Source organism: Meleagris gallopavo, chromosome 22, assembly GCF_000146605.3.
Source record: "Meleagris gallopavo isolate NT-WF06-2002-E0010 breed Aviagen turkey brand Nicholas breeding stock chromosome 22, Turkey_5.1, whole genome shotgun sequence".
Lineage (NCBI taxonomy): Eukaryota > Metazoa > Chordata > Aves > Galliformes > Phasianidae > Meleagris > Meleagris gallopavo.
The window spans coordinates 6,375,632-6,393,091 of NC_015032.2; the positions used below are offsets into that span (position 1 = coordinate 6,375,632).

Sequence of the window (17,460 nt, forward strand, 5' to 3'; positions counted from 1 at the left end):
CTGAGCAGTGGTCAGCAGGTCTCCGGACTCTGAAAAACCCAGAAGCTCAGAGGGAAAAGACAACAAATTATTCTGCTCCCAATTAGGCGAGGAGCTCCGCTGCTTAATCCAAGCAACCCGGAGGGATTCCCCGAGGAAATCCACACTGCCCGCTCACCGCAGAGCACTAATGTAATTTTTTCCGGCTGTTAAAATAAACAAGCAAAGAGGCTCATTAGCGACACTTCATCACGTTGTCAGCCCCTGGAAGCAGAGAGGCTCCGCTCCAGCAGCAGGACGTGAGCAAGGCGCTGCAGTGGGCTCGTTCTGCCATCTAGGGTCCACACAGGGCATGGAAACTCCAGCCTGGAAACTCCATCGGTACAGGAGCTATTTCATCTGTACAGCTTTTTATCTGTTAACCCTACGCCTTCCCACCAAGAACAACTTACCTCCGTGTGCTCGCCCTGACAAAGCCCCATTTGTGCATGGCAGGGAGCTGGGGCTGCTCCACCGAGCCTTTGTGGATGCTGTTAATTGTTTAACGGCTTTTAATTAAAGCTGCCCTAATTGATTTATATTCACTGACTCCCTTCATGCTCTGATTTTAGTACAAGCTTCACCTGAGTCAGAAAAAAATAAGAATAAAAAAAAAATCACCATTCACTGCATTTAACATTTGACTTTTAAAGAAGAAATCGAGACTTGAGATGTAGGAACTGTGTTTGTGCCTCAGTAGGGACAAGCAGCCCACAAAACATTGCTTTTGGGATGAAAAATGCAATTGAAGAGAAACCTGAGAATATGAAACAAGTGCCGGGCCAACAGGAGACTCACAGCAGTGCTGTGGGAGAGGGGCACAGAGGAAGTGGAAATATTCCTTCTCAGCTGTGGCACTGAACAGTCGGGGTGATGCAGTGTGTCAGTGCAGCCAAGGCTTTTATTCACTGCAACATCAGGAGAGGTGTCATTAAGGAGCCTGCACCCGGCCTTCTGTGCAGAATGGGGCTGACTCAGCTGGCAGATCCAAAGGGGGAAGAGATGGGGCATCTGCTTGTTTTCTTTAACATCTAAATTTGTGGATTTGAAATACAACCTTGCTGGTTCTCAGTTGCAGCCTCCCATTTGGAGTCTATCAAGGGCAAGGAGAGAAAAAATTACTCGTGTTTTGTGTGAAAAATCACATGTTCTCTTATCCCCTGAATCCTTTATTCATGCCAAGTTACATTATCCTTTAAAATGTGTCCCTTGTGCTCTTCCTAATGCTCTGGTGTCTGTCTTTCTGTTTAGCTATGCATTATTAACTTGCTTATAGTACAGTGCAGGTAAAAGAAAACAGCAACTGCTTTTGCTCAGAAGGTTTCTCTTTCCGGAGAGACACTTTATCTCCAAAACCACCATTACATTATTATTGATGGCAAAGGAGATTGCTGCCAAGAAGTCAATAGAGGGAAGCTGTGCTCCAGAGCAGTGGTGGAGCAGCATTAAAGGGATGAGGGACTTCATTCATGGCTCTGCTGCTGAGTTATTGCACAGTTTTAGAGAGGAAAATGGAGTCCATTGGTAGTACTACTGTTTCTGCCTGGGCTGGAAATTGAAGTGCTGGACTCAGGTGTGTTAGTGGGATCAGAGCCTGGAGCTGCTCCTTGGGCAGAGAAACTGCAGGTGTCTTCAGCTGCCTGCCCAGAATTAGAACTGACATCTTACATTGAGTGCTTGTGAAGACTTGTGCTTAGCCAGTGAGCAAGGAGGAAATCTGTCTTTAATTGTCAAGGACAGTGTATGGTTTAATTAGTCAGTGAATGAGGCACTAAGATACCAGCACTGGGATTCTGTTAGGAACAAAGCTTAAACCTTGCTGGAGTTCATGGCGGTGAGCTCATCCTGCAGAGGTTCACGCCCTGTCACTACATATACATCTCCAACCCCAAATAATCATGCTTCATTAGGAAAACAGCTTTTACTTAACTTCCTAAAACAGCTGCTTTTGGAATCAGTGGGCTGTAAACCCACGTAGGTGTGCTGCTGGGCTACCTCAATGCCTTTGTGTTTTTGGAGCTGTGAGAAGACCATGCACATGTTTTCATACAACTGCCAGAATGATTGCAGTCCTGTTTATCTCACCAGCAAAAAACATAACGAGGTAAAATATAACGATGTTATTTAAGTACACCTTAATTTGCCACATCCATTCTGGGAAAGGCTCACACCTGGGCTCCTGTAATAGCTTCTGGGAGGATGGGCACTGCTGGAGGCTCACAGCCAAGTCATCTGCTGTGCTCAAAATGAGCCACTCTTCCTGCTGAGCTCGTGTCACAGCCTTGTCCCATGATGCTTTCTAAAATCCAAGGACTCAATTCTCACTGTTTATCTCTGGAAAAACCATCCATGTGGAGGGATGGGTTTTGCTTTTCCCTTTTTTCTTGCAACATGAAACTGCTGTTTCATCGCTCAGCCTTGCTATTGAAAATAGCATCAGTCCATTCACTTTAATCCTCGAGAGTGCTCTCCAAAATCCAGCGTGTGCTTTCTTAATTTAGGACTGACGCCTGGTAAGCAAGATAACGTGTGGGACAGATAAAGGTGCAGTTCCTTGGCTCTGAGCCTGCTTTGATGACACCAGCCTCTATGTGAGCACAGTGATAAGAAGCTGGCATGGGGGCAAACAGCTGCAGGAACCATCCTTTATCTGTCAGGACGTGGCTGATGCCAGACCATAAGAAAATCAATATATTCCAAGGACTTCAAATGGATGTTGTCCTTGCAGCTAAGGGCTCTTGAGATTTCTGAGCTTGAGTTGAGACGTCAGAAAGAAGTTAGAAACCAGAGAAGGAGGAGTGAAGGTTTGATGCCAGGCCCCTCAGCCACCATCTCACACCTCCTCAGTAACATCCCGTATTAAGCATGTCCCCAAAGCACTAAGAAATCATCAGAAACAAAGAAACAAAGTACACACAAGAAGTGCAAAGAAAAATAAATGTGTATTTCATCTCATGAAGGTTAAATCTCTGGTAATTTTACTGAATGCAAATTTTCCATTCTGATGCTTCGAGGCTTAAATTAATGAGTGTGATTATTTAATTTTCCTCCATTTCCCTTCTGATTGCAACCATCGCTGCTGATTCTAATATCACACGTAGACAGTTTTGCAGCTGTCACAGTCATCCATGTGAAGGTACACCCTGTGTCATGCTCAATGCTAAAAGCCTGGGCTACGTTGCTCTTCTGCAGTGCTAATGTGAAACCATCTGTGTCTGTGTCATTCTGCTCCTTAGAAAACTACAGGTCGTTCCCTTGGCATCCGTCCCTAGAAAATGTACATTGCACGAAGTCATGGTGGAAATGTACAGTGGAAATTACACATTCACCAAAAAAAAGTCCGATTGCTATATTACAAGAGAAAGTGTGTACCATTCAATTACATACAAAACGTTCGAAAGTTGTACAGAAGTACCAAAGGCATTATGAGAGATTCTTTGGAGATGAAACAAAAGTGCAAAAAAGCCAAGGCAACAGAGCAAATGAAAGGAAGCAAAGCAGCAGCTGCCTTTGCTTTCTAAAGGACAACCGAACTTCGGTGCTCAGCGGAGCCTGAGATTTTGATGAGCAGGAGGTGAGTATGTGCAGCACCTTCTCTCTGCAATGTGAGAGCAGCCCATCCCAGCACAAAATTCACCTCTCTGCTCATCCTCAGGACAAGTGCACGAACCATTTCTGGCCCTTTTAAGGCCAAAGGAGCCACATCCTGCTGTAAACTGTGATAGCTTCAAGGTATCTCAGGGAAATGGTGACGTGTTCCAGCAGTGAGCATACCTTTGGTGTGGTACCTTTAAATGGCTCTTACAAATTTCGGAACTAGAGGTGAATTTCAGCTCAGGTAAAAATTTAGTTACCTTTTTTTTCAATGGCATCCAACAACATTTAGCTGGAAAGGTTAGCTCTTCATACTACACTGAACACTGAAGAATAAGTTCCATCCAATCTCTTATCTGTGAAATTATGGGCAAAATTAAATCCTATAGGGGAAATTGTTTAAGGTCATTGAAATCTCAGTATAGGGACAATTGGAGATTTAATTTTAGATAGGAATGCTATCAAAATAGTCTCTTATTTTGGTTTTACCTACTCTCCTGCCACTAAAGAAAGAATTTCTTTTTCCCCCATGCATCTCAGATGCAAATGTTTCTGCCTTAAAGCTTATATGTGCATGTGTCTGCATACACACACGTACAGCAAGATATGCATGTGTGCAAACAACAGACATCAGCTGCAGCCAAAGTCGTGTTGTCCTTTTATCTCGCAGGTCATGACAGACTGTGAACCTCATTCAATCTGTACAGAATTTACAGTTCAGATGAACAGCAGTGAAGAATACATAGAAATACAGCAGTGAAGTGTTCTAGAGCTGTTTGATTGGTTTCGTTCCGCTGTCTTTAAGTAACATTGCAGAAACAATCTCCCTTCGTTTGGTTTCCTGGTAAAATCTGGTTAAAGAAGCATTGCAATACGGTGTATTTCTTAACAAAATAAGATCTTTGTTTTCCCCTTGTGCCACTTATGTTGAGTCACACCACTAACCAGACAGGTAATGCTTTGTCTGGCCTATTACGATTAAGGACAGCTATCAGCCAGGTGCGTGTGATGTGCAATCTGTGTGCAGTACATGTGGGTACTGTGCCAAATTGACACGAAGCAAGATAAATTTCATACATACAATGGCTATACTGGAGAAGGAGACAGTTTTAGCTTAAGGGGCATTGCTGTGGAAGAGCAGTAGCACCCACTTATACAAATTACTGATAAAAGAATAAAACATTTATGAGAATAATTCATTGAGTCTCCTAAAGCATTTGATATACCACACAGCAACTGCAATTATGCTTAAAATCTGCTCGTGATTTAAAATAACAAAATCCCTGTAATTATCAGCTGTACCTTGTTTTGCCCCCGGCATCCTGAAAGTCTCAGGTTTTCTACACAGGTGTCATTTTTGGAGGAGAAAAAAAAAATCTTAATTTGAATTTTAGGGTTTGGAGCCAGGTAGTGGGGAAGAGTAACCAACACAGAATGGTCCATGTCCCACCCACAGACAGGAGCAGCTTCAGCTCTAGGGGAGATGCTGGACCAGCGTGAATAGGACAGAAGAGATCTGTCACCAGCATTGATGAGTTTTCCATCAGCAAGAACTGAACTCAATGTCTACAAAGATGCTAGAGGAACGAGCCCTCTATACTCACATCTGCAATAAATCCCTTTCAGGAGCATCACTGCGCATGTGAAATACTGGGTGATGCTCTCTGTGATGGTCAGATTCAAGAGGTTACAGTGAAACACCGCTTCTGCCTTAGTGGGAGGTGCTCACAGCATGCTGAAATACAGAGGCATTGTCTCATCTTGGCTCGCAAGGTTTGTGCCAAGCTTTCCTTGTGCAAAGTGGGAAGGAGGGAGTGATCCTCAGGCCCGCACTCAGCAGTATCACACGGAGCTGAAAGCCCAGGGCAGGCTTCACCGGCAGCAAGACATTCAGCCTTGGTTTTGGGCCAGAACCATCCCAACTGGAGAGCTTAGCATGACTCCTACCTGAAATCACTAACCCTGCCCTAGAATTATAGGCGTAGCTGCAGGTGAAATCTAGCCCGAGCTTGGCACTGAGTTTTGGAAAACTTTGTAGCTGCAGTTAGCTCAAGTTTCTCAGGACTAGGCAAACAGATGCTGCTTGAACAATTCATCCGAGGCTGTATTTGCAGAAATGAGGAGAGAGGAAGAAGCTTCAAGCTTCCCCAGCAGCTTTGGAAATAGCACAGCTTGGACTAGCTGCTTTCAAAGTCTCCCTGTTACCAAGCTGGAGGCTGGCATGCAAAGCCACATATGCGCACTGCTGAAGGGGGCTGGGGAAAGCAGCTCTTGCTTCAGGGAGCAAAAGCATCAACAACTGTTGGAGTCTGTGAGCTCTTCTCTGAGACCTTCAATTTGGTACAAAAACCAGACCTCAACCCCCATCCCTATTTCCCCGCAGTCTGCTCTAAACAAGGGACAAACCCTCACAGGGTGCTGCATGAATGGGCAAAGCAGACCCCATCCATCCATCCCTGCACTGAAGGCTCCAGAAGAACAAACCACGGATGTGCTGAGGCCATGGAAGCTCAACAAGGAAGCAAATAAATGACAAAGAAAAAGCAAAACTGTCGTGCTAACAGGACATAAAGGCTCTTTGGGACATCTAGAGATGCCAGGCCAAAAGAAAGTCTCAGAGCAGAGTTCTGGCACTGCACGTTCACTTGTATGTGGTCTGGACAAGGAATGCAAAGACACAATGGCAAACTTGATTGCAGCAGCATCACAAGTGATACAAGAGACTTCAAACACCAGCAATGTGGGCAAATCCTGAAGGCCTTGTGAGTCTGCTATCATGGCAGGTGATAGCAGTGGCAAAACTTTTATGGCAATATGAAGGCAGCTCAGTGCCCCTCCAAAAAGAGAGTAAGAAATGCTTATGTGAAATATTAATATGGCACAGCTGCAGGGTTCCCAGGATCCCCAAGTGCTGTCAATGAAATCTCCAAGGAGTGTTTTCAAAGTCTGGGAGTTGTATTCTCCCCTGCCCCTTGGGCTTGGCTGCAGGCACAATGCACGTGTACACCAGAGAGCCTTAAGGGAATGATAAACATGGCAAGTCCCACACATGTGGGATCAAATGGCATCTCTTAAATGAAGGTCAGGGCTTTGCCCTTGGCAGCGCCTGCCCTGCTCTGCCTGCTCCTCCATGCTCTTGGGAAGAGCTATCTGGGATGCTCTTCTTCAGAGGCATTTGGGTGGAAAGGAGCTTGTTATGCACAGCCAAAAAAATTCACATATTTTTCCTTATTTTCTCCCCATATACACATTTCAATGGCCCACAGGTTACAAACGTGTGTTTTTTACTCCTTATTAACAAGTAGAAGAAGTGGTGTTTGTGCATGCTGTATCGGAGGGATGAGGCAATGATCAGTCGCAGCATGAAAGACACTTGGTATATCAGTGTTACCTACAGAAGCACCGCAGCACCCTACGTGATGGGTCTCTGGGAGGTTGGCCTTTTCCCAGAAAGATACTTTTAGCTACATCACCCCTCTCCAGGTACTACAGCAATCTGGGAGTGCAGATACAGCTGGAGCGTATTGCTGTCTACTCATCTCAGGCTGCATGCAGTAGCAGGCAAAATTGAGACTACAGTCAGTGAGATAGGCTGGAAAGCACATTCATACATTAAAAAGGACCCGGCTGCTCCTCCTGCAGCTGCCGTTCCTTGGGGCTGCCTAAATTACAAGCGTGATTAATACGGTATCAAAACGTGTGTAGTCCCTCTCCCTCTAGACACTAATATAAGGCAAGCAGTATTGTGTCACTGGGGCATCAAACACTAAAGGTATACTAAAGAAGATTCCTATGTATTACTATTATCGTATTATTATTTAAAAAACCCTATTGTTATTGTTTAAAAAAAAAAAAAGACACCAACCAACCAACCCACAGCCCTTGCCCTAAGCAGCTTTTGCGCTGTGAGACAGAAAGGTTTGTGTGCTAAAAGCAGAACTTTGCTTTTACACCCCAGGGCCACATCCTTCCATGTCGCAGCCTCAATGTTACATGCAGGTGAAGGAGCTTTTGTATCTGATTTCCTTGTTCCTCATACATGGAAAGGAAGCTGATCAAAACAGAAAGGGACAAGGGTGTGCAGTTGTGGCTCGGAGCACTGCTGGCACAGGAGCAGTGTCTGGGGAGGAAAGGATGGGAGCTTGATGGCTCTCCCAACCTGAAGGCTTGCATGAGTGTGGGTGGAGAAACAGAAAGACTTACTCTATTCCTGGGCTTTTTAACATTCCCAAAGTAATTCTCAGTGCTACGGGCCTTTATATGGGATAACTCGTATATATTCCTTAGGAATTTCTTATAAGGGGAGTCCTGAGGCAAGCCAGTATCATCTTCTGGTCTTCCATAAGATGAATTTTTCACAAGGCCATAGCAGTTGCTATTCAGGCAAGAGGAAGACCTTCTGGCTGAGAAACAAGAAAACCTCACCTCAGTGCTACCATCCGAGTGTCCACCTGGCCCCAGCGAGGTGTCTGAACCTGACCCCACGTTTCCTCCTCTGGCCTTGGCAGGACTGAAACTTCAGTTTCTCTTTTAACGCTTTCATTTTGTGTTTCGTAGTAATGTTGTTGTGACCACAATGGTCTGAGGATATAAAGGAAATGAGGCTTGCAGTAGCTCCCTCCTGAGAAAAGAAGGAAGAAATATGTCTTCCCTTTCTCTTGGGTAACAGTAAGGGAGGGGAGCACTTGCATCTGCAGCAATGCTCTGTTTTTTCAGGTAGATTATACAAACTTGTTCTAAAAATTCAATTTAAAATCTTAAAAATCAATTAAAAATGTAAAAATATACCTATTTATCTGTAAAGAGCAATGGCCCCGCAGAATTTGTTTGGAATTATTAAGCAGCGTCTGAAACAAAATACATTTTTAGAAAACCTGATCTATCGCATAGTCTGACTAAAGAACTGTAATGGCTTTCTGAGCTGAACAGGATTTGTTTTATTTTTTCAGTGAGTTCCTTGATATTCTTGTTCTAAAAATTATTAATAAGAAAATGAGTCAACAAGGAAATTCACATACAAAATCTGCACTGGAGTAACATTAAAGTCTCTTCCCAAATGTTGGGAAATGCGACTTATGGCTAGTGCTCTGTTCTTATGTCTCAGAGTCACGTTAGGAAAGGCCACCTGCATGGAGCCTGCAGCATCTCCGGCCACATCTCTTGTCACAGATATCTCAGGCAACTTGACCTCCCTCTTGGCAGGGAGTGTGTCAGCAATTACCCCATCCCGCAGGTGGAGTCATCTGTAGAATTTGTGTCCACGTGGGCACGGGCAGCTCGGGAGCAGTTCAAGATAGCCTGCTGGAAATTGGGCCTTCAAGTGCTCTTCAGCTCTCCTGTGTTCACATTTAGCATGGCCTGAAGCTTCTTTCAGTCCTTTGGGGTCTGACAAAAAATAAGAAACCAAACACAGGAGGAATAGGGGAGCAAAGACAGCCCAGGAGAGGCTCAGCAAAAGGACAAAGTTGGCCTGCACATCATTTTAAGAGTCTTTATCTGGGACTGCCTTATGAGCAAAGTAAAATTAATTTATTTCTTTTAACCTGGTAGCTAAGACTTCTGGGGGGAGATTATCACCAGGAGTGTGTGATACGAGCAGGGGAAATCAAGGGACTGAAAGTGAAGGCCTTGCAAGGAGCTTTGCTGATAAAGAACGAAACCTTTAGTTAAAGCAGGCTCTGTTCCCATTCACACAGCCATGAATCATTTCTTTGAAATAAGAGCATTATTTGGAATCAATTCTGGCATAAAGTTAACCCAAAAATCCAGGTCAAGCCTTTTTGCCAGGATGAACAAGAACTGCTGATTTATGGGATGGCTATGGTCGAAGGGGTCAGAAGTTCTTTGAAATGATGCTATGGATCAGAATGCCACATTGCTTATCTCTTCCAAACAATTCTTGACAAAATTTGTAGCAGTAAGATACGATCTATGCTGTACAGACATAAAACTTGCTTTCTGTGATTGGGGGACAGAAGTAAAACATTTTAAAGCTACAAGTCAGGAAATCTTTATAGACTTTGGTCTAAAGAGGGGCTCACAATTCTTCCTATGTAGTCCCTAAGGAGGTAAAGGACTGCAATGTGGCAAACTTACAGTAGACACAGTGGAACTAATTCTCCTCAGGACACACTGGCATTACCTGTGTTAGAGGATATAACATCAGCTGGGCAAGAGAAAGGGGTTTTGCACTAAGAACTGGGAAATGCACATTCAAATCAGAGCCAACAGAGCTTCAGATTTAGGGCATGATGAAAATTACATTCCACTTAAATTGTGCCTTGAAGTACTATTGGCTTTGTCACCTATGCTTAAGACCAGGCAAACATCTCTGCTGTAATAGGACCACAAATCATCACCCTCATCCTTATATGGAGCATTCTGTGCCAAATTTCCAGCAGGTCTCAAAAAGTAGCTGCCAAGCAAACAAAAAAAATAAATTAATAATAATAAAAAAGATTGCAAATGCTTATTATCTCTGATTTGGTGAAAATCTTGCTCTACCTGAAGGAATCTAACCTTGCAACACAGCAGGGCCATATCTGCACAATCGACAGCTATTTTACACTCATATTACTCCCCCACTCCTTGATCCCACGTGGAGCCCTGCACTGCAGTCCAAGCACTACCAAAGGGTGGTTTTACCTCCCGTCTGTAAGCTCACAGATGTACCCACATCTTCCCAAAGGCCAAAACAGTTTGGGTCTCACCTGGCTGCTGCCAAGCAAACAGGGAGAGGAAGCCGTGATTCTCTCTTCAACCCAAACAAGTCAATGTTCAACCTCTCAAAGGCCACGCAGAAATTAAGCTGTCACCTAAATACCCTCAGAAGCTGTTGGTACAGCATGGGGAGATAGTGGAGAGATGGGGTTTAAAATCAGATACAGCCCTGGCTATTGCAAAAAACACATAGAGGATTTGGGCTGTAGGTACACAAGAGGCATCAGAGGCACAACACTGTCCTAGGCTTGGAGACGGATCCCAAAGCACACTTTAATCCATTCTCTTGCAAAAAAATCTCTCTATCCATGTAAAAGATCACTTTGTGGCTTTTTTTTGGTCCCAAAAGAAACACTGAGCATCACTTTTCCCCTCACCTTCCCCCAGCTGAATACACTGCTGGAATTCCTGATAGCAACATGATGATCCTTCCAAGACAAACAAGAACAACAAAATGGGGCAGATTTGGATTGGCACAACTTGTGGGCACACACAGTTAAGAGGCTTCTGAAAGTTCATGAAGAAACAAAGAAGTATCTCTTAATTCAGCTCAAGAGATCCAAACAAGCCAATGAATGTCCAGAGAACAGGGATGTGAGATTCTTGCCAGGGCAGAAGAAGAAAGGGAGGATTTTCACAGGGCATAGTGTGTGCAAAAGTGTTCAGGCACAATGCAAATTGTAAAAAAAGGGCCTGCTCTGACCAACAGGAATTCAAAAGGATGGAGCTCAGCACTTAGCTTGCAGCAATGCAGGAACTGCAGCGTCTTGCATATCTCCCTTCAGACTGCTGTTGCTGTGACTCCACGACAGCCCTGCTGGCCGTAAGAACAGTTTTACACCATGGCAACCCTATGGAGGGGTTGCCTTCGGTTTGCCTTTGCTTCCAAAGCACCTCCAGGTCATGTCAATGGAAGGAGAGAGATAATTAAAGATAATACATGGTTTAAAATATAAAATTACAGCCACACAGTCACTTGTTCTCCTTCTCTGTCTTATTTCTGTGTTCCCTGGGTTGTCTCAGCTCTTGCATTCAAGCTCGTATTTATGAGTTTTTCATTTTCCTAAGCTGTTGGACAAGGAGAATTTCTAAACCATGCTGGTTCAGAGCATTCCCCTAACCTGTCCCACTTCTGTTTATACAAATATTCTAGCCACTGTCCCACTCCTCCAGGGACACGTACAAAATTTACATGAATTATTTTGGAACTCTCCCATCTTCCTGATTGTTAATGACAAACCACAGAGTAATATCGCTCCAGCAATTTTCATGCGACCTGAAATCTAAGCTAGAAACTGACACGTGTTCATTCTGCGACTCCAAAATACTGAAAGGTGTAATCACCAGTGCCACGGTATGGCAACTGCCATGTGACACTGCTTACTACCACTTGATGTGACCTCCAAAAGCCCTGGCCGGGTGATTTATTCCTGCCCCACATCTCTGAACATTCCCAAGAAATGCAAATTGCCTATCCTGCACCATGAAAGAATTTCACCTAAGGATCTTAGAAAGAGAGTATGAAAGAAATCCGGACTTCACGGCTCCAGTTCGCTCACCACCGTGACCTCTTCCACTCCCGCAGGCTTGGGCCTGCTCATTGCCCCCCAGAGTAAGCTGCAAGAAAGCATCCAGCAGCTAAGGATGTCCTAGATGGAGGAAACCCTTAGCTGTCCGTCTCCTTGAGAAGTTCGACACGAGGACAGCTGGAGCGGGCAGCTGCCGGGACTCAGCCATGGCTTGAGGCTGCACGGGGCCCTCACTGCCGGGGGGCTGACCAGCCCATGTCACTGAACGGTCCCTCGCCCGTGGCCGACCTGGGAGGAGGGCCACAGGGCGTGCAGAGGTCAGAATCGGTGTCCGATTCCCCTTCTGCAATGTAGGGTCTGATTTTGGCCACGGCCGCATAGCAACCGTTGTTAAGGATGTCCAAATTTTCTTTGGACTGGGAAATACTAAAGCCGCTGAAAGAGCGCTCCAGTTCCTCGTGGTCTACCGAGGGGATGGAGATGGACGTGTCGCTGTCTCTCAGGGCACTCTCGTGGTGTTTGGTGGTAATGTCTTCGTTCCGCAGGTACTCTGCGCTCGCCCTGTGCCCGCCGCTGTAGGCTGACAGGGAGCGCTCGTGGGAGGGCGGAGGTGGGATGCGGACGAGCGAGCCAGGGTCTCCAACGGGCGAGGAGCCGTGACTCTGCCGCTGGTAGGGCTGCTGCTGGCACGACGTCGAGGGCGGGCACGAGTTGGTCGGGGCCGGAGGAGCTGAGAAGTTCTTCTGACCCATGGAGCTGGTGGACCTGATGATCTTGATGATGCAGCCGTTCTTGTCAATGTGCTCCCTGCTGTCCTCGGGGCTGTGGTAGGGAGGGGCCGGGTCTGGTTCTTTGGACCCGAAGTAGGCCTCCGTCTCCGTTGGTGGGATACCCATTCTCTGCATGTAAATGTTCACCAGGAAGTCCAGCTTCTTCTCCATCGACTGAACCTGCAAAACACCACAGTTCCAGCACTACATCCTGAGGATGAACAGCTTCCAGTCCACCAAGGCACAAACGTGGGCCTGGACCTTACTGCCTACACCAACCTACGCCAAAGTAGAACTGTCAGTACATATTTGTTATATTCTGAAACAACCCTTAATTCTTCTCCTCATTAGCAGGTCTCCTTAATCTCCTGTGATCTATCTGTCACGCATCAAATTCAAGGAAAGCTGGAGGACACTTGAATCCTTCCAACATCTCTCAGTTCCTTGCTGCATCTGGCCCTTGCCTGGGCTCAGGTGCTCAGTGGGATTTCTGGGTCTCACTCTCTGGGAGGATTTCCATGTTCAGCAAGGCTAGCAGCCGCAGCAGCCAGGCTCATGGGCTCGTCTAACAGAGTGGCACCATGCCATCTTCATAAACAGACTTTCGGTAGACTCTTCAAAAAAGAAACAGAAAGCCTGTAAGAAACAGACTTTTGAGTGCCTGAAACTGTTCTGAGGCTTTGAAGACATTTCATGCCCTTCCATAAAACCCATTGTTTCATTTGCAAATATTGCTTACTCTTAGTTTTGCTTCCAAATGATTATATCCAATTGGAATAAAACAAACAAACCCAACCCCAAACAACACCACAACGCAGGTAATACCCACGGACAGGAACCCCTCACACCCCAACGTACCTGTTTTTCTACTTTCCCAAGCCTGCCCATCATGCTGGGGTCTTCAGGCAGCTCCCCTTCGGCTGGGCCTTTGGTCCGATCCTTGTCAGTCATGGAGGATCCTCTCCCAACGATCTGGTCAACTCTACCAGGATCAGAAAATCCCCCCATCCCCGGAAAAGGACTGGAGTCAGTCGGAGGCAGCATGCGAGGGGGCTTTGCTCATCGCGCCTCTGGGGGATAAAGCAGCAGCCTTTCTCCCCGCTAGCACTCCAAATTACTCACAGACACGCAGTGGCACTGAAGTGTTAATTCAGATGCAAAATTCAGAGCAGTATTAGCAGAGTTTGAAATTATCCGTTTCTGTTTATACAGATAAAATCTGGCACATTATGCACAGTAAATTTACCCGCTGCAAAAAATCGCTGTAACTGGCTTTGTTCCAAATCAATTAGCTTTTTATTTGCACTGAGGCTGTATTATTTTGGGGGAAGATCAAGTTTTCTGTCTAGCATATGTTGGTGGGATTTTTTTCAGTCTTTGCAGAAGTCTCTTCTCCTCAATGCAAATGTAGGCGTGTAATTCTCATGTCCATGAAAATGAGCCCCTTGCCCTCAGATCCAAACAAACAGCTGTGGTGCTGTTTTAGTGGAATTATGCTGAATTTGGTCATAACTCACCAAGCAATACCAAATTGCCTCCACCCGAGTGCTGCTGCAGCTCTCACCTGTATCATCAGATGTTTTCTATTAGCAGGGCTCCACACTGTTAACATCAGAGGACGTTCTTGCAGTATGTGCAGCTAAAGCTACTGGGCACATTGTTTGGTGACAACTATTTACACACGTTATATTTGCACTTCCTCCTTCCCAGTCCAAAAATAACAGGGTTCGTAAACATCTCAGGAAAGAGGAGGGCAGAGCCAGTTTGGAAGCTGGAAGTCAATTATTTGATCCCTCCAAAGCCAGGGGAGCAATCCAGTTTTGGAATGGGTTCTTAATGGCAGCCTGGTTCATAACCCAATTCTACACCAGGCAAACTTTACTCTTGCATAATGCACCAAAAGTAAGGGTGGCAAGGGAAAAGAAGGGTTAATTAATCTGACTGAAATCAAGTTGAGGTATCTTGAGTGGAAAACTCAAAATGCTTCTTACACAGTTCTGCTGTGTGGGCCATGGGTCCATGCACCAGGAGGAGGAAAAGGAAGGAGCTGAACACAGACAGACAGGGGAAAATGAACAAACAAAAAACAAGGAAAGGAATGAGATGTGAGGCTATTTCCAACACAAGAGCCATCTGTTTTCTTCACACGTGACAGGGACTTAGTATGTATGTTAGCTGTTGACGTAAAGGGACAGATATCAGTGGGTATAGACCAACGCAGCTCCCTTGGGTTATATCAAAGCAACAGCATTTTGCAGCACCAGAAGATCTGGCTCAAAGGGATGAAGTGGGTGAGCACATCACACCAAAGACAGAAAATACAAGCCAACCATTGTTTTGGAGTTTATCTTTGATCCCAGAACATACTTCATTTGGGCGAGGATGTGGCAAAATACCATTCAATTTAAAAAGTCATGTTTGATCCTTTGCTTAGCAACATAAGCACAGGAGTGCAAAGAGCACCAAGTGCCATAATTACAAGTGTGAGGAATATGCATGCCTTATTTCTCTCTTGTAATAGGACAAGCAAATTATTGACATGTACAGGAACTCCCCACAAGGGATGCAATTACTGACATGACATACAGCACGAGAAATCCTATGACAATGTTTCTACCATGTAAGCAAAGAGGTATTAAATCAGATACCTCGGGCTACCTTGGTTTGGAATCACAAGTCAAGGCGTAGTACAGCCACTGTACGAACTCCTCTCCTGTATGCACAAGCAAGTAGACTAGTAAAGCAATGAACATGCATTTTAAGAGGCTCAAAGCCTAATTGCTACCAAATACCTGGGAAAGCCAAGAAAAATCAGGGTACTCTGCCACATCTAGCACAATGCTAACACTGAAATGTGTGTACTAGTGAAAATGATACGTCCTTCAACAGTTTTGGAGTAGAGCAAGGAGGCAGGACAGTAACAGAGAGAAAAACCAAACACGGCCATGTTACTGTGTATTGTAATAGCAGAGAGAGTCTCTTGCAACCTTATTTCTAATTTTTGTAGAATTTGAGGAAGGACTTCTGCTTTCTTCCACATCTTTAAAAGAAAAGCTATACAGTAAGTGAGCCTCACAGGAGCCATGGGAAGCATAGGTTGGGTGTACTTCACAGATGGAGTGACCAACCACCCCACATAGAAAAGCTGACTTCTTCCACCATCGTCAGGAGGGATACAACTTCCGATAGACCTGCTGTGATTTACAAGCAGAGCTTCACAGAGCTCATCCGTAAGGCATTCAGAAGCCCTTGCCCGTATATCCTTGATAGCAGAGCCTGACAGAACTCCTGTCAGGATCATTCCCTTCCCAGCTATGCCACAATCCAGCCTTGACATCTTCTGCAGCCCTGAGAAACCAGAGCCTGATGTCACCTTGGTCTCATGGACCTTGGGATGCTGGCAGCTGTGGGACACTGGCTTCAGTGCAGAAGAAGGTGAAGCAAGCCCTTCTCTTGGTGCCTGGGTAGGAGAAACCAGGCTCAAGATCTCTCATTTCTTGGCTCCTCATGGCAAAAGCTAGAAACCTGTGGAGGGTGCTCCTACCCTCAGCAAAATGTGGAGCTTTCCTTCTGCCTTGTCTGATAAAAGAGGAATTTCCTCTTGAGAACCCAACGGTGCTAAAGCAATCTCACCTGAGCACTGCAAAGGCACAGCCATCAGCAAAGGGCAGGTGGCCCTTTTAGCCACTCTGGAAGAGTTTGTCTTATCCAAACCGGGTAACAAAGCTCAAAAGATGAAGAATGGATACATTTCACCTTTGCAAGCGGTGAGGAACAGTGTATATTCTTATGGCATGACAAGGGACCACGTATCTTCCCAGAGATGCCAAATCCTCCTTCTGCACTACATCTCATGGGCAACCTTGTGCAATCCCAACATTATCTTGGCTGTGCTGAAGACACGTGTGCAGAGGGAAGCCCTCAGCTGGGGCTTCAGAAGAGGCAGACCCACACTCTTCCCTTCACAGCAGAAGATGATTCCAAGATTTCTAGCGATGCATGACAAGCTGTGCCATCTGCTGCCTGTGACACGCTCTGCTGGGTCTTAGTTTGGGAGGGGGAGAGAAGGGCGGTTGCTCTTTGAAGCGAACTTTGATATCTTTCCTTCTTTCTCATGATATAAAAAAAATGTAAATTCTTGCATCAGCCACAGTGCAGGTTTTCTCATGCTTCATTACGCTTCCATGCTGACAGTACATGCAAAGAGGTGTAATATGTCACCCTCGGGCCAGAAGCAGACATCAAAAGGTCAAACGGCTCAAATGAGATAAAAATGAAGTGTTTGGGAATATATATTCAATTACTTTCTGTTTTCTTTATCTGTTTTAATTATTTTTTTTTAACACAATCCAGGCATTGAAGCCAAACCCCCTTCATCCATGTCACGTGACTGCTCCTTACCTCCCCATTTTTCAATCAAGTTTGCTCTAGACGTATTTTGACCAATATTCTGTTGCCTATGAATTCCAACTGAATTGCAACTATTTCAGAACAGGTCTACATTAAATCAGCCACTGGGAGGAATTAAACCCAATTCTCTGCGTGGGCAACATTTGGCTAAAACAGGGATGTGCTGAAAAGGAAGAACAACAGCTAAGCCTGATCCAGAGTTTGGACCTCCTCCCCTTGTGCCCATCCTATGTGCAGGGCATTTGTTTCCATGTGGAAATCTTGCCCAGCCTTTCAAGGCTGGTTGCATCTAAAAGGTAAATGGAGCAAAATCCAGTTGAATCCCTATTTTTAAATTTCATATCAAAACATTGGTCCAGATAAAAGATTTGTTTTGTTTTTAAAGATCAGTTTGGGCCTCATCATTTGAGGGAGGGAGA

General features: G+C 45.3%; 1 protein-coding gene across 1 annotated transcript; it reads right to left on the reverse strand.

The window, feature by feature from the left end:
• Positions 1–2,947: 2,947 nt before the first annotated feature.
• On the reverse strand, positions 2,948–17,454 carry LOC104914027 (potassium voltage-gated channel subfamily KQT member 2-like). The gene is made up of 2 exons (XM_010722402.2): positions 13,490–17,454; positions 2,948–12,811 (listed from the first exon to the last, which is right to left on the reverse strand). The coding sequence occupies exons 1-2, from the start codon at positions 13,673–13,675 to the stop codon at positions 12,092–12,094; spliced, it is 906 nt and encodes a 301-aa protein (XP_010720704.1). The 5' UTR covers positions 13,676–17,454; the 3' UTR covers positions 2,948–12,091.
• Positions 17,455–17,460: the final 6 nt, after the last annotated feature.